The sequence below is a fragment of the Pararge aegeria genome, chromosome 6 (genome assembly GCF_905163445.1).
Source record: "Pararge aegeria chromosome 6, ilParAegt1.1, whole genome shotgun sequence".
NCBI classification, from domain to species: domain Eukaryota; kingdom Metazoa; phylum Arthropoda; class Insecta; order Lepidoptera; family Nymphalidae; genus Pararge; species Pararge aegeria.
In genome coordinates, this window is record NC_053185.1 from 16354749 (window position 1) to 16380932 (window position 26184).

General features: G+C 36.0%; 2 protein-coding genes across 3 annotated transcripts in view; one reads left to right on the forward strand and one right to left on the reverse strand.

Moving 5' to 3' along the window:
- LOC120624276 (FACT complex subunit spt16) lies at nucleotides 1–19126 on the forward strand. Of its 2 annotated transcripts, XM_039890725.1 has the most exons (18): nucleotides 1–203; nucleotides 274–381; nucleotides 923–1084; nucleotides 1627–1926; nucleotides 2639–3054; nucleotides 3439–3583; nucleotides 5271–5430; nucleotides 5982–5990; nucleotides 7325–7564; nucleotides 9042–9240; nucleotides 9581–9978; nucleotides 11275–11488; nucleotides 12668–12922; nucleotides 14034–14181; nucleotides 14987–15116; nucleotides 16434–16734; nucleotides 17900–18088; nucleotides 18682–19126. In XM_039890725.1, the coding sequence occupies exons 1-18, from the start codon at nucleotides 135–137 to the stop codon at nucleotides 18686–18688; spliced, it is 3450 nt and encodes a 1149-aa protein (XP_039746659.1). In that variant the 5' UTR covers nucleotides 1–134; the 3' UTR covers nucleotides 18689–19126. The 2 variants fall into 2 exon arrangements, with proteins under 2 accessions (XP_039746659.1, XP_039746660.1); XM_039890726.1 differs by lacking the exon at nucleotides 5982–5990.
- Nucleotides 19102–26184, reverse strand: part of LOC120624277 (protoheme IX farnesyltransferase, mitochondrial) — a 9526-nt gene continuing 2443 nt past the window's right edge. The window contains exons 4-8 of the mRNA XM_039890727.1: nucleotides 25404–25599; nucleotides 24375–24550; nucleotides 23045–23224; nucleotides 20193–20327; nucleotides 19102–19566 (exon numbers count right to left, since the gene is read on the reverse strand). Of these exons, the coding sequence (XP_039746661.1) occupies nucleotides 19325–19566; nucleotides 20193–20327; nucleotides 23045–23224; nucleotides 24375–24550; nucleotides 25404–25599 (929 nt within the window). The 3' untranslated portion in view covers nucleotides 19102–19324. The remainder of the gene's footprint in view (nucleotides 19567–20192; nucleotides 20328–23044; nucleotides 23225–24374; nucleotides 24551–25403; nucleotides 25600–26184) is intronic.

The following is a 26184-nucleotide window of genomic DNA, read 5'->3' on the forward strand; positions in this document are numbered from 1 at the left end:
CCATTTTTGTTTGCTGTCAAACTTCAAAGGAAAATGTTGTAATGTTGTGAATTAAATTATATTTATTTCGCGTCCGAAGGGATAACTATTACGAGAAAGACTATTTGTAGTTAGGTCTTGGGACAAATTTCAACATGTCTAATATATCACTCGATAAAGATACATTTTATAGGCGCATGAAAAGGCTGTACGCGGCGTGGAAGGTTGTTCATGATTCTTGGTGGATTGGGATGTTGTATGTACTCGTTTATTTTATTGTTACATTGATTGCAGGCTGCTGCTGACTCAAAGAGTGAGGATGCCTTGGCTAAAGCCGATTGTCTGGTGTCTTGCGTTGGTGGAGACGAAGATACAATTTACAGTAAATCGACGGCGTTACAGGTTTGTATTTACTAGCACACCGCTGACCGCACTTATTTCAATGTGCGCATAATTCAAATACACGTTACTCAGGGTGGATTTGTGTAATTATGGTGCGTAGTAAATTTATTAAACAGCATTATAAATTCACTAGTTTCAGGCTGTATCGCATGCAGTGTTAGTATTTGAATCCATCATCTCTCATCTCTGATCTTTAGAATTATGTTACTAGATATGATAAAATAAACTGATTTAAATACTTGCATTTACATATTAAAGCACCAGGGACGGAGTTATGTATGATATAACATTCTTGACTGTAGACACAGACATATTTTATTGTAAGTACCTATACTGTATCCTTGTACCAAGTACTAACTTACAATAAAATATGAGTTATTACAATGCAGCACTCAACAATATTAGTCCTTCTTATTCTGATTTATCCCAACAGATAAGGTTTCCTGCCTTATCGGTGTTGCTGATGTTCGCAAGGCTGTTTATGTAATTTTTGTTAGATTTTTGCATTAATCCAGCCTTAATAGTGTTTCTTTTTCATCAGACATGGTTATTTGGATATGAACTACCAGATACAATAACAGTCCTAAGTGAACACAGTATGTGTTTCCTTGCAAGTAAAAAGAAGATAGAATTTTTGCGGCAAATTGAAAATGGTAAAGAAGAAACTGATCTACCCCCAGTGAAACTATTAATAAGGGACAGGGTAAGTAACATAATTGATTTATATATTATACAAGCGGACCCCAGCGCCATCTGTCGGGCTGATTTATGAATCTAAACCATCCAGGGTGCCACCCAAAGGCATACCAAAAAATTCATTCAAATCGGTCCAGCCGTTTAGGAGGAGTTCAGTGTCATACACACGCACACAAGAATTATATATATAAAGATGACAAAAGTAGCAAATGGTGAGTGCCTCAAAAATATGCTAGTAATGTGGAAGATTATTGAAAACTTTTAGGCAGAGGGATTTGTGTGTTTGTTACTTCAGTTGTTACCGGTTTAAGGTTATGACCTGAGGCTGACATAATGAACAATTGTATTTATCAAAACATTAAACACTTTGTATATTAAAAATTATTAATATTAATGTTTGATTTTTAAACATTAATATTTATATTTTAAAATACAATGTTGTAATGTTGTGTAGACATAGTTCCATTACATATTATAGATTTACAGATTGTTTGTTATAAACAATGATTTAACAGACCCATTGACAATTAATAAATAACATTATTTTAGAATGATCATGACAAGGACAACTTCAGTAAGCTCATTCAAGAAATCAAGAAATCTAAATCTGGTAAAACACTTGGTGTTTTTGCTAAGGACAATTACCCAGGTGAATTCAGTGAGAGTTGGAAGGCTGCAGTAAAGTCAGAAAAGTTTGAAAATGTGGATATAAGCTCCTCAGTTGCTCTAATTATGGCGCCCAAGGAAGATCCAGAGGTTATCACTGTTAAAAAAGCATGTATGGTAACAGTAGATGTATTCACCAAGTACTTAAAGGATCAAATCATGGAAATTATTGATTCAGATAAGGTAATTGAATACAAATTATAATATTTAGTTAATCCATGACTTAATGCATAATTCTGATCATTAATTTTCATAATACTTGCTTTTCTATACCATGTACACCAAACCACTCCATCGCATCACCCGCCAGTATTATTCCTTCATTTGCTCTGCTATAATGGGTTATAGAATGGTATTATTTAGCCTTATAACCTTTCTCAAAGATTCTGTTATTAAGTGCAAAATTATTTTTCTAAGCTGACTGGTAGTCTCAGAAGTCAGTGTATTCAATAAAAAACAGCTTTATCAATAGTATAGTGTGTAAATTTATGTTTAATTATTATATATCTTGATGCCGCACAAATTGATTGTTCATTATGTTTAAATGTACTTGGATGGAAGTTGTATCAGAAACCTGTAGTTTACAACACTAAAGAACTTAAAATCTTTGTGATGATCACACTATGAAGATTTGTAATCCAGAGTTACCTTTTTACGATGATAGCTTTTTCCTCGCCAGGATCAGCTGTTAAACCATGGCACATGTAGCAGAAGGTTATTTTAATACTGCATAAACAGTAGTCTGGTGTTTTTTGGGGATAAAACATATGTGAAATAGCCACCTTAGGGTTTTAGCTACAATATGTGTACTGAATTTTATTAAAATCTGTTCAGTGGTGTAGTCAAATTGAGGTACCAAATTGACACATATTAAAACAGTTGATTAATGTTTCAGAAAGTAAAGCATTCAAAGTTAGCCGAAGGTGTTGAAGCAGCAATATCAGACAAAAAGTATGTCACAGGAGTGGACACGAGTCAAGTGGATATGTGCTATCCACCAATCATACAGTCTGGTGACAATTACAGTTTGAAATTCAGTGCTGTATCGGACAAAAATCACTTACATTTTGGTGCCATAATCTGTTCACTGGGCGCAAGATATAAATCATATTGTTCTAATATTGTACGCACATTGCTGGTCAATCCAACTGACAGTGTTCAGAGCAATTACAATTTCCTACTGAATTTAGAGGAGGAGATATTTAAACGTCTTGTGTCTGGTGTCAAGTTGTCTGCAGTGTACGAGGCTGGATTGGAATTGGCTAAGAAAGAAAAACCTGAACTTGTCGACAATCTAACAAAAAGCTTTGGGTGGGTAACATTTTTTAAATTTTATTTCTAATATGTTTCATAAACATATAGTGAGTTGAATTCTTAATATGTTACTCATTGAGTCAAGTAAAGTCAAGCTTACCAAGCTAATATGTAACAGACCTCAGACAATGATTATTGATTTAAATTCATCCTGTAGATGAAGGTTTGCTGAATTTTTCTCATATATATGTAAACAATATTTTTGTTAGAAAAGATGAAATTATGTTTAAAAATATAAAAAAAAGATATGGTTCTTTGTAACCTACTTTGAGATATAAATTGAGGTATTTAAATAAATTTATTTTACATGGGAGCCCTTTGTTTTAGCAAGTTTCATTTTAACAAGCGTGTTGAATCAAAATTTGCTTTATTTTCTTTTAGTTTCGCAATGGGTATAGAGTTTCGCGAAAGCTCAATAGTGATTGGTCCCAAAACATCCATAGTGGCAAAGAAAGGCATGGTGTTCAACATTAACATAGGTCTGTCAAACTTGACTAACAGTGCTGCAACAGATAAAGAAGGCAAGGTAAGTCCCATAAGCAACTGCATTTTTCTACACTGGTTCGATTTAATTATTATTTATGGCACAGCAGTGTGTGTATGTATGCAGTAGCTAAGGATGGTAGATCAGATTTTTTAGGTTTCAAGGTCATGGATGATAACCCTGCAATGGAAAATGCAGGTATCATCATGTGAGTCGGTTAATGCCAGTCGTGGTATGAGTGGAGTCTGTAATTCCCTATGGAGTAGCTGTGTCTAGTAGTGGACATCAAACAGTTGAGATGATGATGGTTTACCGTTTTGTTTCAATGATTTTTTGCAAGAATTCAAAGAATTGCAACATATAGAGCATCTATAACATGCTCGGCAAGGGACAAGGGAACTCAACAAGGGAATGAAAAGTATAATGAATAAGGTGAAACTGTAGTAGGTCCCAGGGTGGTGATATGCGAATGATATATATGATTGCTGTCTGTTTATTTCACTCATCTTGATTAAATAGGCTCCAAAGATGCCTTGCATCTTTCTGATAGACATTGCAAAATGTGAAGGCGAGGCAAATAAACAAAAGTTACGTCACTTTGCGATGTAAAATATGGGGAACAGAAGCAATGGGGGAATTCAAACAATGGTAGTAAGCCTTTTGATACACTTACTTGAATATCAATATCAAGATCAGTGTAAATTACTTTTTCCAATATTATTTTCCATCCCTAGCACGGGCGGGAGATAAAAATTATATCCCCTGATTATATCCTCTGACAAGGTATATAAGTAACGTGCCCAACTGCCAAATCACTGGAACTTGGAATAGGAGAAGTGTTCCCACGTTTATTATTTGGATATTATATCCACTTGTGCGCCAGTGCTCTGAGAAGATAAATTTATATCCTTTCCCCGGGGATATAATTGTCTCCTGCTTTTGCTAGCCTTGCTGACAACACAGTTTCAGTGGTCCGGCCATACATCTTGTTTGTTCCTTATGTTAGGCCACTAGTCCCTATCATATTATGATTGCCTAGTAACTATACTAGGCGAACATAAGGCTATAACGATTTTCTTTCGTTTTGCAGACATATGCTCTATTCATCGGAGACACAGTGCTAGTCAATGCTTACCTGAATATCAATGATACAGATTAGTGTAAATGAGTTGTTCCAATTTTATTTTCAAACCCTGACAACACAGTTCCAGTGGTCTGGCCATAGTTCTGGGTCTGATGTTAGGCCACTAGTCCCTATCATCTTATGATGGCCTAGTAACTGTACTAGGCGAGCATAAGACTATAACGATTTAATGTCGGTTTTGCAGGCATATGCTCTATGTATAAGAGACACAGTGCTAGTCAACGCTTACCTTAAATATTGATACAGAGTGTAAATGAGTTGGTCTAATTCTAATTTCCATCCCTGACAACACAGTTCCAGGAGTCTGGCCATAGTTAGAGTCAAAGAGTTTTAAAACTTCATTTTCCTTCCCTGACAACACAGTTCCAGTTCAATTGTATACTTTTTGTTAAATTTTTACTTATAATTTGTTATGTTTATGTGGTGTACAATAAAAGTGTATTCATTCATTCATTCATTCCATTGGTCGAGCCTGTGTCTAGTTCTGGGTCTGATGTTAGGCCTCTAGTCCCTACCATCTTATGATGGCCTAGTAACTGTACTAGGCGACCATAAGGCTATAACGTGTTTCTGTCGGTTTTGCAGACATACGCTCTATTCATCGGAGACACAGTGCTAGTTAACGAGGAACAGCCGGCGTCTCTTCTCACGCAGTCCAAAAAGAAGATCAAAAACATCGGCATCTTCCTCAAGGACGATGACGAGGAAGAGGAGGAGGAAAAGGAAAACAAGACTGAAATTCTTGGTGAGCATGACAGAGATAGAAGATGTTTTCAAAACTCTCACTCCCGCCCTGCTGGCGTCTATTTTGAATTCACTTTTATCGTACGAACCTTTATTGGGTGTTGCTAATTGGTGTCATTTTAACTATGGGTTTTATTTTAACTTTTACTAACACTTATGTTTCATTTGTTGGGGTGAAATAATACAAATCAGAATTGGTTTGAATAGCGTTATGAATAATATGTTTTATGATTTTTAAGGGGGTTCTTATTACCATGCAATATTTGTACAATTCAATTCATATGTCAGTATATTAAAAAAATATCCACATGTAATTTCTTTATCTATTTAACACAGGTAACTTATAAAACTGGTATTTACTGTATGATGAATGCACTTTTTCTCATAATGTTATGGTAGTAAGCCTCCAGTAATCTGTAACTAAACTATCATCTATTTAATATTATTCTTTTATTATTTAAAAGCTAATCTTTGACTTCACTGTGTAAAATATTAATAATATTATTCATATGTTTTTTTTTTCTTTCCTTCCATGTAATCTTGGATGGATAGAGAATGGAGGTGAGTTTCATTGGCTTAAGAAATTTATTAATTCATGTTTCGTTACATATCCTTTCCTTTCCTATGATAAACAAAACATGTGATCCGTGGAAATCCGTAAACGCATAACTTCACTGTCTATTAAGAACTAACAAATACAAGGTGCGTCTCGCCGCGTCTCCACCACTTCGCAGCTCTGTCAAAATTCCTTCCCTTCCTCAATTTTTAATGAAGTTATACCTACTTTTTTTTGGCGGGTTACGGAAAATGAGATGATGAGAGTAAATTTTTACGATGCGCGAACACGGTCACAAAAACCGACACCCTGAAGTTAGCTTTAGTCAACATTTTATTTTTTCAAAAAAAGTTTTGACAGTTTAAATTACTTTCAATTGTCAAAGTCTCCGGTGCATTAATTGATTCAATTGTACTAAAATCTCAAATTTTAATCTCGACTGAAACTAGGTTGCCAGATAAGGTGATAACTAATAAATAGATAATGCGTTATAATAAAACTTTCAATGTATTAAACACCTTTTTTCTATTGTAATTGTAGTTTTTTCTACAAACGTAGAATAAGGCGAAAGATTTAATTTTTGAAAAGATGTTTGTCTTGTTACGCCAAAGAAGTATAACTTCTAACGCGTTTTCTAACACATACGTTTTTTTTTATTTTAACTTTTAACACTTTAAAGCTAGTTATGTTATTAATTGAAATATTATCAATTTAATTTTCATGTAAACAAGAATTGCATAGAAATTAATAATTTACTCAAAAACAAGTAACGAAGACCTAAATTTTTAGGTTAAAATTGCTCTAAAACTGTTATTACCTAAATAATCAATCAATAATAACGCCTTATCTAAGGAGATTCCTAGGCATACATCAAACTTTCACCAATTAGTACACGAAGTAATTAGTTATCACCTCTAAGCGTTGGTGAAACTTTTTTTTTTGTAGACATCGCCAAGAGGCTAAATCATTAGACATTCTATTTAGGCGATGCCTAGGTTTAGTGAAAATGGACATTAGATGCTTTCTAGTATTCGGGGCTCATTATTTTTACCATTGAACCGTGATGCACCGTAAGGATCTGCATCCCTACGTGTTCGATATACCGCGGACGCGTATAAAGCGCTTCGCATCTACGTTTCTGATCTGATACGCTAGGATCTGAAATGCTCTTCCAGCTTCCATTTTCCCCAGTTCGTACAATATGAGTACCTTGAAATCAAGAGTGATTATAGGCATCTTCTAGGCAAGCGCGCTCCACCTTAGGCTGCCTAATCGCTTACCATTAGGTGTGATTGCAGTCAAGCGCTCGTTTATAAACATAAAAAAAAATCATTTTTAGGTCGAGGCAAAAGAACTGCCGTTATCGAATCCAAGCTCCGTACAGAACATTCCTCCGAGGAGAAACGCAAGGAGCATCAAAGGGAGCTTGCCATAGCGCTAAACGAGAAGGCGAAAGAGAGATTGGCGAAACAGTCTAGCGGGAAGGAGGGCGAGAAAATAAGGAAAAGCACAGTTTCGTACAAAAGTGTCAGTCAGATGCCCAGAGAGAATGAAGTGAAAGAATTAAAGTTGTATGTGGGTGAGTAAACATATTAAATAAAAATAAAAATAAATATACTACGACAATACACACATCGCCATCTAGCCCCAAAGTAAGCTCAGCTTGTGTTATGGCAACTGAGATGACTGATGAGTATTTTTATTAATAATAATACATAAATACTTAGAACTAAATACTTGGACCTTGCTCACGAAATTACCACCATGTGGAATGTTGAGTCGACCGTTATTGTCCCGATCGTCGTTTCAGTCAATGGTCTTCTCGCGAAAAGCTTCGACCGACATCTTATCATCGCCAATCGGCCGTCAAAAAAATATTAATGAAGGAATTCACTAAACTATTTATTGTTCCGATGCTAGGTACATCTGCAATGGAGAAATAAAGCTATAAAATAATAAGGATATAAAGCTTAGACCCAACATGCTTTTTAAGATGTAAGTTGTTCACTGGTTAGCATTTTCAACTATAGATCAACGAGGTACTGCGTTTGAATCTCGTATCAGACCCAAGTTTTTAGGTATTGTTCATTTTCGGTTAAAGAATTTCCAGTACCAGCCCGGAGTTAGGAAATTTGCTGTGTCAAATCCCGCGCTTCGGAGCGCACGTTAAGACCATAATAGTCGGCTATTATCACGTACTTGTAATAATAGTTGTTAAATACCGTCTACCTGCATTGGATCGGCATGGTGGGTTTTTGCTTTTAAACTGTCCCTGATGTGGATGATGATGATGATGATGTTTAGAGGTCTTAAAAGAAATTTATTATTAATATTTATTATAGTATCTTTGACTCATAACAAACGATTATTGTAGTGCCAATTGCTTCATGTATTCACTGAAATACAGAGGAAAGTAAATATATTTGTATTGATAACTAGGGGTGTATCTACATCATGGTCCCTTAGTATAAGTTTTAATACGCTAGTAGCCATTAAGTCTATTTCGAATATCGGAGTGCTATTATGTTGAAGTAAAGTGGAACTTATTTCACTTTACTTTAGAGTCGCTAATCCTGAAAGATCAGCCATGAGAGCTGCCTGTAGAAGTGGATACTCGTTACATGGTTTTTTTAATAGTAATTATTTGACGGACCAAGCAGATTGGCCACCTGATGGTAAGTGGAAAACCATCGTGTCATACGCCAGTGTAATTATAGGCAAATCCAACTATGCTTCTTGGCGATAGAAATAAGCATGGCTGTAGACTCAGTGGTGTGCATAGAGGGTATGCACAGGGTATGCAGATGATGTTAAATGAAGAAAATCTCTAGTATGAGTTATAATAAACTTACGTATAGGCATTGTAAGAGTTATAAAAAGCCTACCCTTAAGTAAATAATTAATTATTTTTAAATAATTTTTAGTAAAACTGAAATAGTTTTACTAAAAATTATAAAAATATAAAAAAATACTACGGATACAGATCGCTGAGACTCCACAGAAAGTCTTCAGAAACTTAAGTTCAATCGGTTAATTAAAATATGCTTATCTTCCAGATCGTAAATATGAAACAGTTATTTTACCGATATTCGGTGTCCCAGTACCATTCCATATATCTACCATTAAGAATATATCCCAGTCCGTGGAGGGCGACTATACGTACCTCAGGATAAACTTCTTCCACCCCGGGGCGACTATGGGGCGGAACGAGGGCGGGAACTACGCACAACCTGATGCCACCTTCGTCAAAGAAGTGTAAGTTTATGTCTAAGCAAACTGATCTCGCAAATTAAGGCAACTTCTCTCACAGATAATACCTTATTATTCACTATTCGATCCAAATATTTACGATACGTATGACTGAAGCCAATATTAATTGGTAAGTCCATAAGTACTTTAAATATTTCAATAAATATAAATAAATAAATATTACTACGGCAATACACCGGAATTTTTATATTTATATTACAGTTATATAAAAAAGAAAATTATTAATATCAATTAGAGAGTTTCATGTTTTATAGTATATAGTTACAGCAAACAGATATTTAAAGTACAATAATTAGAGAATAAACACTTGAGTTGTCATTTACAGAACATACCGAAGTACAAACACAAAAGAGCCCGGCGAAATATCACCACCCTCAGCAAATCTGAACACTGGCTTCCGGCTCATAAAAGAAGTTCAGAAGAAGTTCAAAACGCGGGAAGCCGAAGAAAGGGAGAAGGAAGATCTGGTTAAACAAGACACATTGGTCCTCTCGCAGAGTAAAGGCAACCCCAAACTCAAGGATCTGTACATAAGACCTAATATAGTCACAAAAAGGATGAGCGGGTCTCTCGAAGCGCACACAAACGGTTTTAGGTTCACATCAGTCAGAGGCGATAAAGTGGACATTTTGTACAATAATATTAAGAATGCATTCTTTCAACCCTGTGATGGCGAAATGATCATATTGTTGCATTTCCATTTAAAGCATGCCATAATGTTTGGTGAGTTATCTATGTTCTTTAAACATTTGATGAAGCGATGATAGCCCAGTTGGCAGGAGCTCGACTTTACTTTCGGGTGGCCGAGCTCGAATCCGAGCACGCACCTCTAACTTTTCTAACTTATGTGCGTTTTAAGTAAATAAAATATCACTAGCTTCAATGGTGAAGGAAAACAGCATACGTAAGAGTTTTTCATTATGTTCTCGAAAGGGGTTTAAAGTCAACCAATCCGCGATAGTTTACTACGGCCTAAACCCTTATTGTGGGAAAAGACCAGAGCCCTGTAATGGGCCGGTAATGGATTGATATGATAAAACTTTTGTAACCTCAAAAAGGATAACCTGTAAACCACTAAGACATCTATCAATTTGCAGACCAAAATATCTTTGTTTATTTTTTTTTTTTTTTATTTTATTTATTAAGGCCCAAACAGTATACTTAATACTTAAAATTAGTACAAAGAAAATAACACATACACTCAATCTAACGAATACATTAAAATTGACAGCAAACTTATAACTTAATTATGAAACTTTAGAATATTGTCTCGAGAGAAAAAAACACATATTATTGACAGATAATATAAATAAGGGAAGACCCTTATTAACAATATCCATCAAAGTGGATATGTGAAAACATAAGTAGTACTTTTACGTAGAAAAATTAGAAGTTAGAATTTAGAATAAATATGTTTTTTTAACTGAGCAAGAGTAAGATTAAATAAATCTTAAATCCGATAAATTATTATTATAGCTTTGAGTAGTTCTATAAATATAACTATTAAGAGCGTATTTTGATTTGATTTTGAGCGTGTTTCATTAGTATTAATTAGTGTATTTATATGCATGAACAATTCGTAACGATAAAAATATATGGTGTGGTGTATATAGCGAGTCCTTCCAATTTAAACACTAAAGGCCTTACAAATGTTTAGAGTTACATCACTCTAATATATAGAAAGTGCTGTAAGTTGAAATGTGACCAAAACACTAACTATTCCAACGTTATACCATGTTATATGAGTATTATAATGTTGGGGGCTCTTCTTAAACTAGTGCGCGTTTGGAACCCTCGTAGCTTTAGGTTTAAGTTGGTGAACGAATTTATCAACACATGTTAACATATAAGTACTAACGCTTCATAAGTACCTGTGATAGGCCTACATAAATGTAGAATTTTTTAATTTGAATTTGACGCAGGGAAACATAGGCCACTTTTTATCCCAGGAAAACATGGTTCCCACGGGATTTGTTGACCTTGATAAAGGCGGTTAACAGGTTGTAAATAATATTCCAGGTAAGAAGAAGCATGTGGACGTGCAATTCTACACGGAAGTGGGCGAGATCACAACCGATCTTGGTAAGCACCAACATATGCACGACCGAGACGACCTCGCCGCCGAACAGAGCGAACGTGAGCTCAGGCACAAACTGAAGGTCGCCTTCAAGAGCTTCTGCGAGCGAGTCGAGAACATGACCAAACAGGAGGTGGAGTTCGACACGCCGTTCAGGTATGAGTGCTCCCCGAAAAGAATGCAAGATCGAAATATTTTAGCATCCAAAAAATACTTATGAAAATTAAGCTTAATTTGCTATACTCCGCGAACAGCAAGAGAATCCCTCCAGCAGGAGAAATCCTTATAATTCACACCAAACAGATCCTCGGCAATGCTCCGGTTTCGGAAAGGAAACCGGAGCTTCCTCAGGAGATGTTGACTTTACAATGAATAATTGTTAATTTTCATAATATATTATGGATTTCCGCAAAGTAACGCCTGCTTCTATACAATATTCAAAAAACACCATTTTCCTACTAATCACTCCTACACACTAGTCAGACTAGTTTGTTTGCTTACTCAAAGACATTCGTCCTTAAATAAGCAAACAAAAGAACAATGTTGTCTCAGTGTATTATTTCGAGAACTAAGTTAACTACTCGAATACAAAGTTTTGTCAATTTATTATAGTACTTTTAGAAAGTAGAGATAATAATGATTGCATGCATATCCTGGATAAAATGTAGCATGATGCCAATTTCTGGTCTATGAACTGTTTTAATCCAAAAAATCACGTAAATTTTTTCAAACACGTTACTTGCTTACTACATTAATTGAATATACAACGTGTAAATGAAATCCCAATAAATAATTCAGAGGATTTAGAGCTACATTATTTACTGTCTCTTAGACTTATCTGGGAAACGCTAAGTAGTTTTTGACCATTGCCATAGTTTTTACTGAAAAAAATTAAATACAGCCCTAGCATCACATGCAAAAGTAAAATCAAGTGACTCCTGTTACTTTATTTGGTACGTGTCGGGTAGCGTAAGTACTATGCACGTGTCGGTATTTTATATTTAATAGGGTTGCCATAAGTAAACACTTCGAATGATTTGAATTTGTTTGTATGGAAAAATAAATATGCATCTTTTGATTTATTATTAATTTATTAACTATCCTTTCCATTCAAAAAAACTGAATCAGCACCATTATCCATGGTTTGAAAGGCCAGGCACAGTATAAAGATAACATAAAGTAGTTCAACTCCTTTGATCTAGTTGTAAATGCCGACATTGTTTAGATAGCGTCACGAAGTAATATAGACGCTGTGTGGGCCCTTACTGCTGGGGCCAATAAAGGTCCCTCTTGTTTAGTGCCCTGTGCTAATATTCGGTACATTTGTTCACACAGAGAGCTGGGTTTCCCCGGAGCACCATTCCGCAGCACCGTACTCCTTCAGCCCACGTCTGGAGCCCTCGTCAACCTGACCGAGTGGCCGCCCTTCGTCATCGCCCTCGAGGATGTCGAGCTAGTGCACTTTGAACGAGTCCAATTCCACCTCAAGAACTTCGATATGGTTTTCGTGTTCAAGGACTACGCAAAGAAAGTGGCCATGGTTAATGCAGTGCCGATGAATATGCTCGACCACGTTAAGGAATGGCTCAAGTGAGTACTCTTTTATGCGTTCGCTAACAAACGAAGCGAGTCACTCATATAGCCTCCTAAGATTTGCTTGCTCGCAATCGCCAAAGTAAAAAGGAACTTTTGCTATTATAGTTACAGTCGCAAATCATCTGCTTCTGAATTGTATGTAACAAACACACAGAATTAAGAAAATACAGAACCCTCATTAAGCCTTTATTGCATGCAGTGTCCAAAAACAGTCGAAAGGCCCCGCGCTCTTCTCACTTCACACTCATGCTAGCTCAAAAACTTTTTGCCATTTTCCCATATATATGTAAACGTTTAGAACATTAAGAGGTAAATTAATTACTCTCAACTGCTAAATGGTATGTAGTGACCAACCGCCTGTTCAAGAAACACTACTAAGGTGTAGTGGTTTGTGATGCTTCAATATCAGTTTATCACCGGTTTCTGCATGTTTCAATTCTGTGAAAAGATGTTCTGTCAATAGCCCCAGTTGAAGAATTGTAGGTAATAAACAGTATGCATAAGATCAATTTTACCCTGCTACTTCGATTGCGAGCAAATCTTGTTTGTTTGTTTAAAAGCCTTAATGCCCACACACATTATCACACATATACAGGAGAAACTTAAAATAGATAATAGAGCGTGCAAAGGCGGTCTTATTACTGAAGCGATCTTTTCCAGACAACCTTTGACGTTAGGAAAGACGAAGGAACAGGTTGGTGCAGCAATTTAAGTTTAAAATATATATTATTATATTATTTAAAATAAATATGTATATATACATATTTAAAACTTAAATTTTAATAAACTTCTTACTCATAAATTCTAATACTACACACATAATATACATAATATATGTAAGTATTAGTATGTTCTAAGGGTAATGATGATTAGTTATCTCCTTTAATAACTCAACACATGTGGATGTGTTCGGAAGGGTGTATTTAACTCACGAAACTGCACCAGTGACGGTTGCGTCAAGAAAACCTAGTTTTAAATATCAAGTTAACAAACAAACCTTTACAAATTACTAGTTCCTACGTATGTCTTATCCACCCCTTGGTCTGCTGTAATTTTTGTGCAATTACTTTGCATGGACGGACTGTAATCGACTATTCTTTTGCAGCTCCTGCGATATTCGATACTCGGAGGGAATACAGTCGCTGAACTGGACGAAAGTTATGAAGACGATCACAGATGATATCGAGGGATTCTTTGACAATGGAGGATGGACCTTCTTGGATCCCGAGTCGGATGCCGAAAACGCACATCAGGTTATAAATATATTATTATACATTCCAATGCCAGTTTTAAACAATGCCTTTCAAAGGTTCCTTGTATAGTAAGGCTGTCGAACATCGAATAGGTACGGTAATAGGTCTTATAACATCTGAATTTACTCTGGTCTGGTCTGCTGGCACGCTTCGGTCTTGACTAATTAGCACCCTGGATTAGTAAGATACGGCAAAGGAACTGAGTAGGGCATGGTTTTTAATAAATTGCCATGCCATAAGGTTTTAAATAATCAGGTTAGAATGGTGCCAAGTGCTAACTTGGAGTACAAAAAAGGCATTTGGACCATAAACTCATCATCAGTCCTAGCTAAATCGCCATTCTTATCTGCCTGCCATTTCTAGCCCTGGTGATGGCAGATCGGAATAATGTTGTCACCACCCCTACTCTTCCTACGGGTGTCGTACGACACTAATAGGGGAACATAACAGAACTGTTATCTACTGTGATCACCTGTTATAGGCTATTGATATAGATGATATTATCTGCCACTTGATGTAAATCATATACATCTGTCTATTAAGCCTACTTAAGTCGTAGAGGTGCGTACTGATGAATGCATGACGTAAGCAATGTTAGAATTCTTCTTTCCGTGAAAAGTAAATAAGGGTTAGGGGGCAAAGAACCTATAAAATGTGTTATATTTTGGTTCAATAAATAAATTAAAATAAAATTTCTTGTCTATGGGCCAGTACTGACCCTCAACTGAAATATGCTAACTGAATCTTTTGTCTATGGGTCAGTACTGACCCTCGACTAAAATATGCTAATTGAAATGCATTGCAGGACGAGGAATCTGAAGAAGAGGACGACGCGTACGAGCCAACGGACGCAGAATCCGAGGAAGAGTCTGAGGACGACTCAGAGTATGACTCCGAAGCATCCGACGTATCGGATGGTTCTGGTGAGAGTGAGGGTAAGAAATAAGGTCGTCCATTCATATTTTTTTTTTATACCCTTGTCTATCGAAAAGATATCGCTAAAGCACAGAGTGGCAAGTGTGAGATATTCTACCTAAGTTTCCTTATTCGATTGCGTGGAACTTAACTTTCACGCGATCGAATAAGGAAAGGTAGGTAGAAAATCTCACACTTGGCAATTTTTATGTTTTTAATTAGGTTAAATATAAATCCAATTAGTAAAAACAATAATAATTACATTAATATTAACAAAAAATATAAGCTGTCTAACTGTTCTTGGCAATTTGATATCTCATTCCCACAACATTCGCATCTCAGTTTACTTATATTGTGCATCGGCGCCTTTTACAAACGTTTTTGCGCTGATCGCACTATATTGTAACTAATGTGGTAAATGCAAAATATAAGACAAACAGACAAAACTTAATTTCAAATTTATGGAAAGATAGCTGTTTTTTACGACACCGTCCACGTTTTTGTTTGTTTTTGTCACAATCCCGCTGGAACTGTTATTTAATGTGAAAGTATGTGTTTTTTATCTTTGCCTGGGTCAACCTCTTAACCAATCCTAACTAAGTTTTGCATACATATAGCTTGCATTCTGGAAACTGGCTTTTACATTCTGTGAACATGAGCAGGATTTCTCAAACACACAAGAAAAATCATTAATATACAGGTCTAAATAAAAAATACCCGAAAGCTCTCGACCTTGTAGTTCCCATTATTAAAGCTAACAACATCTGTACTACGATTTCAGACTAAAATTCAGTATTAATTCGTTTCATACAAAAAAAATAATCATCATCATATCAAGCCATTACCGGCCCACTACTGGGCACGGATCTCCTTCCACAATGAGATGGTGTTAAGGCCGCAATCCACCACGCTGGCCCAGTCCGAAATCGCGGGCACATAAAACACACGTATACTTGAATACACTAAAAACTAGAACTACTAATCAGATCATAAATCTTTTTTGTATTTGATAGCCCAATTTTCGATGAAGGTCATAATAGGCTATTTATTGAAAAATGGGCAACAAACCATATTCCATACCATACAATAAACCTATCACACTAACGATGAACAAGGCAATGCTTTAACAAGTAACACCTAATCTTAGGAGATTCCTAGGCTTACTTCAACTTTTCACCAGTAGTTATCACTTAAGAGTTGGTGAAACATTTTTTTTTCTAAAGACACCGCCTATACCATTAGGCATGATGATGATGATGTGTAACTGGAATAAGTGGCGCTCACCAATCTTGGCGATGTCCAGTCATAATGGTGCTTATTATTTTAATTTGTTACAGAGGAGGACGAAGAATCCGGCAAGGACTGGTCCGATCTGGAACGCGAAGCGGCCGAGGAGGACAAAAACGATCGCAACTACGATCGGGTCGGGGACGACTTCAACCGGAAACGCAAGGGAGGCCGCGACCCGCGCCGCTCGTTCGATGAGGAGGAGGGTCGGAAAAAGGGCAAGCACGACAAAAGCTCGAGCCACAAAAGCTCCAGCTCCCACCACAAGAGCTCGAGTTCCAATCACAAAAGCTCGAGCTCCAATCACAAAAGCTCTAGCCACAAAAGCCCGTCAAAACATAGTAGTAGCAGGTGGGATACCATCCTTACTAATATTATAAATGCGAAAGTATGTTTGTTCACTGCACGCTCTGGTTAAGGTACCAATCAATTTGGCATAGAGTTAGTTGAAAGGACATAGAGAAACATAGGGTACTTTTTATATCATATTTTTATACCTCGAAAACAAACAGTTCTATCTATAGTAGGATTAGTATAAACCGTAATAATCGCGGACGAAGAGCGCTGACAACAGCTAGTTAGCGATATAAATTTGAAGATAATAGTGTTTATTTTAGCCCGCCCAATTAAGACTGTGCTAACTTTACCGCCGAGTCGTATCTTCATAAACTTCATAAGGAATTTGTCATTGATTTGCGAAGTAGCGCTATGATACCAATTGGTACAATTTATCGATATCCAGCCGCTATTGCGCACGTCACTATGGCGCCCTATAAGCGCTACTGCAGGGCTAGGACAGGCGGGAGATAAAAATTATATCCCCTGACAAGGGATATAGTTAACGTGCCCACCTGCTAAATAACTGGAACATGGAATAGGAGAAGTTTACCCCCGTTTATTATTACACATATATTATTTGGATATTATTTTACACTTGTGCGCCAGTGCTCTGAGAGTTAATAAAGCTGTAGGAGAAGATAAATTTGTATCCTTTTCCCGGGGATATAATTGTCTCCTGCCGTGCTATGCTAGCCGTGCTGGGTGCGACCGAGAATAGATTGATAAAAAAAGATCAATGACCTCCAACTCTTTCCAAAAGACACTGTTTTTTTTTTTTTCTCTTTTTAAAGATTAGGTACCTATATTCATACTGCCTAATCTCATAAAGCGCTCATACATTGATAGTGAAGTGCGTAATGGTAGCAAAAGGGTATTCGATAGATTGTTATAATGTGAATATTACCATCTAACAGTTACTATGGCTCGTACACCGCGCGTATTCAGTTATTATACCGCTAATACATTCTTACATAAACATGTAGTTTAGACGCACTCCTTGCATCCAAACTACATGTTTATGATGGTAAGACTTGGTGCATAATCACAATACGATACTGAATTCCTAAATACTGTAAGTGTCCTTGGTGCTTTACTACGGCCTGGAAATCTTAAATCACGCGCACTGTAACAATATTGCAAATATACAAACCATAACTGCAAGTTATACTTATTACAGTCCATCGAAGAACCGTGACAAGCACCACAAGTCATCCCATCACGACAAGTCCTCGCACAGCGACCGAGATCGCAGCAAGTCGTCGCATAGCAAGTCCAACGGCGATCACAAGAAGAGGTCCGACCACAAGTCGCAGAAGAGATCCCGTGACGAGAGCAGAGATGGCGACCGCTCGTCTAAAAAGTCCAAGTAAGCATGCTGCTCAGTATGGAAAACCCTGTAGTATTCTGCGGTTATAAAAGTCACCACCCTTAACTCTTTACCGGCCCAGTACAGGGCACGGGCCCCCTCTCAGAATGACCCCAGTCCACTTGGTGGACTCCACACGCATTTTGAGGACTTTCAGGCATGCAGGTTACCTCACGATGCTTTCCGAGTTTGCTGCTTCCTGAGTCCAAGGCCGTGGGTTCGATTCCCATAACTGGAAAATGTTTTTGTATGAACATAAGTGTTTATCAGTGTCTGGGTGTGTATATGTATATTATTCCTAAAAATCAGTCGTATTAGTACCTATACGCTACGCTTACTTTGAGTCTAGATGGCGATGTGTGCAGTGGCGTGCACTTCATACATGCACAAAAGCACTGCATACCCTAAAATTTATATATAGGTCGTATAGGAGGAGGATTTTGGCCATTTTATGCAATTTTTCTGCTGTTTGCATACCCTGGTAAGAAACCCAGTGCACGCCACTGGATGTGTGTATTGTAAAAAAAAGACATGCGCACTTTCACAATTATAATAAAAGTATCCATAATTAAACTTTTTAATTTTTATTTCAGGAAATGAACCATCGGCTATCAGAATAAATTTTACACAGATCATGTGGAGTGTCCAAAGTTGTTGCAGTGAGCGAAGTAAAAATAGTTATACATTTTGTTAATTAGCTAGCGTTTCCACATGCTACCAAATGTCTCATGTTCAAAACCAGGTCTGAATGTATGAATTTGTATGTAGAATAAATAAGATGAATCGCCACTGTATCCATTCTAAATACAAGAAATGCTGAAATGTAAACAGCAGAATAAACACAAAAATGTTGTTGAAAAATTCAATTTACTTTTTTTTATATGAAGAACTTTATAAATATAGTATACCTAATTCTCAATAATATAATTAAAATATAAGATTCATTTGGAGGCTACTATGGCAATTCATCAGTAAATTCCAACCGTGATTGTAATTTAAATGATAACATGAAAAACAAAATAAAATAAGGATTTATTATTTGTCTATTTCATTTACTCGTTTATCCATCCATCTATCTAATTAAGCATCAAAAATATAACTTAACTTCTTAATAATTTAAATAAACATGATTTTGTATCTTACACAAACTCTATAAATAACATCACAAAAAATTAATTGTACATTATTTACAGAAAAAAAGGAATACTAAAAAAAAATGTCTACTATTTCGTAGCATTATTTGTGAACCGTAGTTTCTTGGGCTGCGACCACGGGTCCTCTGGGCAGTACTGTAATTCTCTTAGTCTCCGGATGCTTAATATCTTGGGGCTTTGTGTCCTTCTGCTCCTGAGTATCGCTCGAAGTCCAGTACTTCTTATTGACTAGCATTAGGAACATGAGCGCTGGCAAGTGTATTAGAGAGAATCTGAAGAGTTTCCTTGAACTGCCACTGTCCGATTTCTTATAGAACTCCCAAGCTGGGAAAGAAATCGATTATTTTAAAGGTTTTAAGGTTCATGGATATGTAAACCTAATTTATACTAATAGCAATAAGCTGGAAAGTTGGTTTTTTCGCTCTAATCTCTTGAAATACCGTAGGATTTGAAGAATTTAACGGAACCGATTTTTTTTTAATGGAACTTTCATTCTTAGAAGTCTAGTATCGAAAATGTACCCTAATATATCTAATAGCATATCGCTGTCGCCACTGATATAGACAGCTGGCAGTGGCGTGTACTTCATACGTGCACAAAAGCTCTGCCTACCCTAAATTTTTTATATATGTAACTGGTTTTTGACAGCTGGTATTCAAAGGCATAAAAACGTAGACTATTTTAATTATACCTAGTATATAATTTGCTTACAAATATATATTTATCGATGTATTTTATAAGTATCGTTAATTTTTTGTCCTTTTCTGCACTCCTTAAATATAAAGAGTAATCTAGTCACGTTTTTCAGCGTGAAATACTGAAACTATGTTGACGTAACTTTTACTGATAGATAGGAGGATGCAGGAATAATCGGATCGTTAGCAAAGTAACACGTAATTGCTAGTTTACTTATAAATCTATAAAAATAATTATTTGAAAATATACATTACCTAAGTACATAAAATAAATATTCAGTGGTAGTGATTCAACTGCAAACCACATGTTTGTCACCTCGAGGTAGGGGGAGGCGAGACACGTCGCTGTTATAATCCCTGTATGTCGCAGCGCCACTCGCCTGCATAGAGCTGCAAATAAATATGAAGTTTATTAACACGTTGGCTGCGGAAAAGACAAACGTTTGTGTTTTAAAACTACGTAACGCGTGGGCGGCTCGAACACGCTAGGCGTGTTAAAATAAATGTACCTACAAAGGTGCGGCAAACACAAACGGTGTGTTGTTTTAAATATAGGTACTGCAAGAGCGGCATAACGCAACAAGTGTGTTTTACATTACCTAAGTTTAACATTATATATTAGTTAAACGTTAACGCAAAAACTTTTATTATATATTAGACGATATACCTACTTAAAATTCGTCGTTTTGTGATTTATCTACTCATTATATACATATTATACATGAGTGTAGATTTCTTGATAAGTCTTATGCCATGCGAGGGTATCAACCATCACTCGTATAACTAACAAGTTCATATAAAAAACATGTTTTCGACCAAATATTTGAAACAATAGTATAACACCCACCTAGATAATTGCTTTGTTTTAAAATATTTTATTGGGACGCGAAATAGATATCTATATATATATATATATATATATAGATATCTATATATATATATATATATATAGATATCTATATATATATATATATATATATATATAGGATCGTCGTCGTATTTTTAGCATACTCTTAATTGTTTTTCTGCAATAAAGGAATCCGCAACATAAGTTTGTCAATATTTTCACTGGTATTGGTATCGTCTATATTTTATTTCATAAATATCGGTATGCATTCCATTATACCGACAGAAGTACAAAACGATGCATCCGCATCCCTATTTTTTTATCGTTTAGCCGACACAGCTAAGGACCCCGTGCAATAAACCTTATCGATGCGGCCAGCAGTACCAAAAAACTACTCAGTAATGAGTTATTATTGTTTGGAATTTAAAAATTTAAATTTATTTATTTATCATTATTAGTAAATGATACATGGTTTCGTAGGTAGGCGTGGTTTAAACAAGTTTGCCTTTGTATATAGTGAGGCATTCACAAGTAACATACATGTTAACGTTGCCGCGATTTTGAATAAAATAGTATACCTACCAGATGTAAAGCCACTATATTAAAAAGCTCTTTAGAAATAAAAAAAATATGAAATAAAGAAAAAAACTGTGTTGACTTCATTAAAGTTTTATTCTATTTTAAAACAACAAAAAAAAAACAAATTGCTATTCAAATAGGACAAGTGTTGGGTTTTCATGTTGTTCAATAAATAAATGAGAAAATACGAGTGATGTAATAACACACCTGTTGCGTAAAGGCCGCATAGCTGTCGCGATAAGTTTAAACACGCCAGGCGTGTGGGGCCGCATGCTCGTAGCGCCTGTTTCGAATACGCTTCACCAGTGCTGAAAACACGCATAGCGTGTAATCCTACCGCACTCATGTACCGTATTTATTAACGTTAGGCAGCAGTCAATGTTTACTTTCATATATTATTAATGAAACTGACTTTAAACGAACTACTTTTTATGAGGTCAGTTCAGAGGGCCAAGTGTGAAATATCTGTTTCCCAGTATTGTAACTAGATGTCGCTTTTTCGATACCATATAAATATGCAGTTAACTTTCACGCAATCGTGAAACTTTCAACTGTCTAACTATCACGGTTAATGAGATACAGCCTGTTGACAGACCGACAAAGTAGTCTTCAAACTCAATGGAGTTGCCTTTAAAAGATCACTATTATAGTCGTAAAAATGTAATAGGCCCGTTTTGACATTTGTCATCGCGACGTAACTAGTTATGGAACCATAAGACTCTGTACTCGATACTCACGATAAATCAATTCAAGTTTGTATCAGTACCTACTGGATTGATATTATTATGTATTGTAAAGTGTTCGTTCGTTCAAAGTATTCCTTTAACTTCACAACCAATACGCGTGATTGGCTGTTGATTATACGTCCACTTTTTAACATGTTGAAACAGAGTTAGTACTATATAACAACAAACACAAAAATCGAGTCAAATCGCTATGTTTAAATTAATGTCCAAAATAGAAGAGCCATAGTTAACGTAATAGTAAACAATATATATCAAATTTAAACGAGCGCACAGTCAACTTTACAAGATGAGGAACGAAAAACTGCGAAGTGCGCGCGGGGACGCTTCAGTCATGTGCCGCTTGGTCAGATACATCAACTCAGACTCATTATTTAGAACCCATTTTGAGAACCAAGCTCATTCGTTGCAGTAAAAATAACTACACAATACTTAATTTCGATATTCAGTAAAAAAATGGTTACAGCTCTAGTATAAAAAAAAAAAAGACTGAGAACGTAACTGTTTTCGGAACGTTTCGCAACAATTATAAATTGCATGCTACTATGAAGTAAGCGCAAAAAGAATACTCGCGATATATTATTTCGTATTATTTAACGTCCCAAAAAAATTTACGTATTTTTTAAAACACTGTATGTAATTGATTTTTATTTTTTTGTTTCTTTCAGTTTCGTTCCAAGTTACATTCTATGGTCTTGCACAAATGTCAAAACGGGCCTATTACATTGTTACGACTATAGTGATAAGGCCACCCTTGCACCCTAGCACTAAGGACTATTATATTTTCCTTGTGTTTTTCCTATTTTTCTGTATTTTTCTATTTCTAAGTATTCTTAGTAATAGAGTCACGTTTTACTCTTTGTGTTAGGAACCCTAAAAAGAAAAAAATGTTAGAGGTCATCTTTGGCGGGAAGTGGAATTGAACATGGTAAACGCACCGGGGTCTGTGACGGCCATCATCCGGTAGCCGGCGCGCGAGTAGTCGGGGCGTAGGTTCCACGAAAGTGCGTTGAAGTGCGGGAACTGCCAGCTGTAGAGCAACGCGCTTAGAACCAGCGCGCCCGCGTCTAGACCTCCCACGCAGCCAGCCCATCCCATGAGTGGTGGGATCGCGCCCACTGCATCAACAACACAAGCTCTCTTATATAAATAAACCTAATTATTCTATGAAAATTAAGCTTAATTTGCTATACTCTGCGTAAAGCAGGCGAATCTGTATGGTGTAATTTATAATTTCTTCAATATTTATACTCCACACCAAACAGATCAATCGGCAATGTACCCTCTACATACGTTCCGCTCAAAATCCGAAGCATCCCTTGAGCACCAAACTGCCAAGAGAATTGAGAAACCTCTCATATGAGCAATGGCTTGCAAACCTGGGACTCAGCACCCTCAAAAATAGGCGAGGAAGGGGCGATCTCATTGAAACTTATTGTTGTTATACTGAAGTCACTACATCTTCAGACAAGGCATTCCACGTTTGTAAAACTCTATTGCTGATACAGCGCTTGGAAGGATTAGACGATGCCTACTGAAATCCAAGTTTGAGACCTTAGCCCTTTAATCTGGGGTTACTCTTTTTTGTAAATATTTCCTCAAAATTTGGAATGTTGTTATACTTATTTAATATTCAATCTTTAATATTCAATCTTATCTTAAACTTCAATATTAAATAAGTAAACAGGAAACCTGCATGCTTGAGAGATCTCCATACTGTTCCCAACAGCGTGTGTAGTACCTTCTCATTCTGAGAGAAGACCCGTGCCTTGTAGTGGGTTGACGATGATGATGATGATGATACGAGTACATAAATACTTAAAATATATAAAAAGCCGACCCTGCTTTCTGAGTCCAAGGCCGTGGGTTCGATTACCACAACTGGACAATATTTGTGTGATGAACATGAATGTTTTTCAGTGTCTGGGTGTTTATCTATATATCATAAGTATTTATGTATATTATTCGTAAAACTTATTCATCAGTTATCTTATTACCCATAACACAAGCTACGCTTACTATGGGACTAGATGGTGATGTGGTGTGTTGTCGTAGTATATTTATTTATTTATTGACAGGCCTGTGAAGGCGGCGTTTTTTTTTAATAGTAATAACTGACGGATCAAGCAGATCCACTATTATCCGCTACACTTCGCAACGAAAACGTAACGAAAGTAGCTGATACTTCCCAAAGCGAGCGCTACAAAAAGCTCCACTGTTTCATACCATAACTTATTAATGACATTGAAAAATATAATAAAAAATTACCGATAGATCCCAGCCAGGTGTTAACTATAGATAATCTCTTTAATGGTGTGTATATGGAGGTGTATAGTATTAAGTTGCCCGCGCCCAACGCGGCAGTCAAAGGGTTCACGCAAAAGTATAGCATGCTGAGCCCAGTTACAGTTGTCGCTGCTGCAAAACCTATAGCGTGAGTTGGTCTGAAACAGACACATAATATTCGTAAAAACCAAAGCACTATATATGATTACGTACAACTATACTTCTAACGGTTAACTAGAATTTATTTAGGTATCAAACCTTTGTGTTAAATGCGCCCAATTTATCCGCGGACCAAATGTAAACAAACAAGTGACAGGTCGTTCGCCTTGTAAAGGGGTTAACAACATTTTAGATTAGGTTAGACTAGGTTTGTTATTTTAGTATTTTAGGGGAAAACCTTTATTTTTTAATTATTTATTGACTGCTGACAAAAATTATAATTTATTTAGATTTTTACAAAAGGCTAAAATAAGCAATGACACGACCTATCTATCGATTAATTATTTGTTTAAATTTGGTTTTTAACTAAATTATCTTGAGATCTATATTTATTGAAAATTATAACTAACAGGGATAGAAAATAAATAAATCATATAATATCTATCTATCAGCTTTCAAATTCTCTTCAAGTTCTCTTCTCCATTCTTCGTCTTCACTTGCCACAAAACCTCATCATAATCGACTAAGCATTTTTTTTAGGTAAATGGTATTTAATATAAAATTTCAAACACGATTGAAGTATCCTATAAAAATAAACGAAAGATACGTACTTTTTCCAAAACTTATATCAAAATCGGCCCTGTAGTATTTATAATATATGGTCTGATATATAGAATTCTTTAAGAGAAAAACCTAACACCTAACAATGTTTGAACCCTAACAGGGATTCTATCCAGGACCTCGCGATTGGTAGTTAAACATGCTAACCACTAGATACTAAAATAAAGAACATGCCTTAGAATTCCACGTTGCATTAAAAAAGATACCACAATTAAAAAATTCCATACTTACTCTAATAATCCTTTCACTAGCACCCTATTCTTAGTGCGAGACATTTGTGCATCAAACGGCATTTCGTGATATTGGTTGATGGAATTCGCAGCAGCGCTCACAAGGCCTGTGCCCACTGAACATATTGCAAATGTTGTTAAGTCAAATGGCGCTGGTGCAAGTGCGTATCCCGCCATTGATGTCATCACTACTAGAGCTGAAATGATGGTATTTTTGTTAATAAAGTTAATGGATATAAAAACCAGCTACTTTTAGAGTCAAATACAAATTATGCTCAGAATTCTATAATATTGCGTCTGGCAAGAAACTATAATAAATTTTATTCAAAACTTGATATATTCCATTTATCGAAAACACAATTAAAGAATGAAATAACTAAACTGCATCGCGAGAGAAAATAAATGATGTGAAATCATTCATTTAAGATTGCATTTCTACATAAATGAAGACTCACACACGCACCCAAGCACATACATTTGCACACTTATGAACACACACACCCACTCACACTCATTCATGCTGTTGTGAATATCGTAACTGATTGTTTTGTATATGTTGTACTTGCACCTATTGCTTTATTGTCACAGTTTATATTTGTAATGTAGATTTGGCCTTATTCTAGTAATAAGATAAACCCTTAACCAAAATAATTTGTAACGCTGTTGGATTATTAATAAATAATAAATAAATAAAATCAAATGTAGGATTCTTATTAACAAGCAGATTTCACTGTTCATTCTCTAAAGCGTGTCTCATCCATACTAAATGACATTTGCAAAGT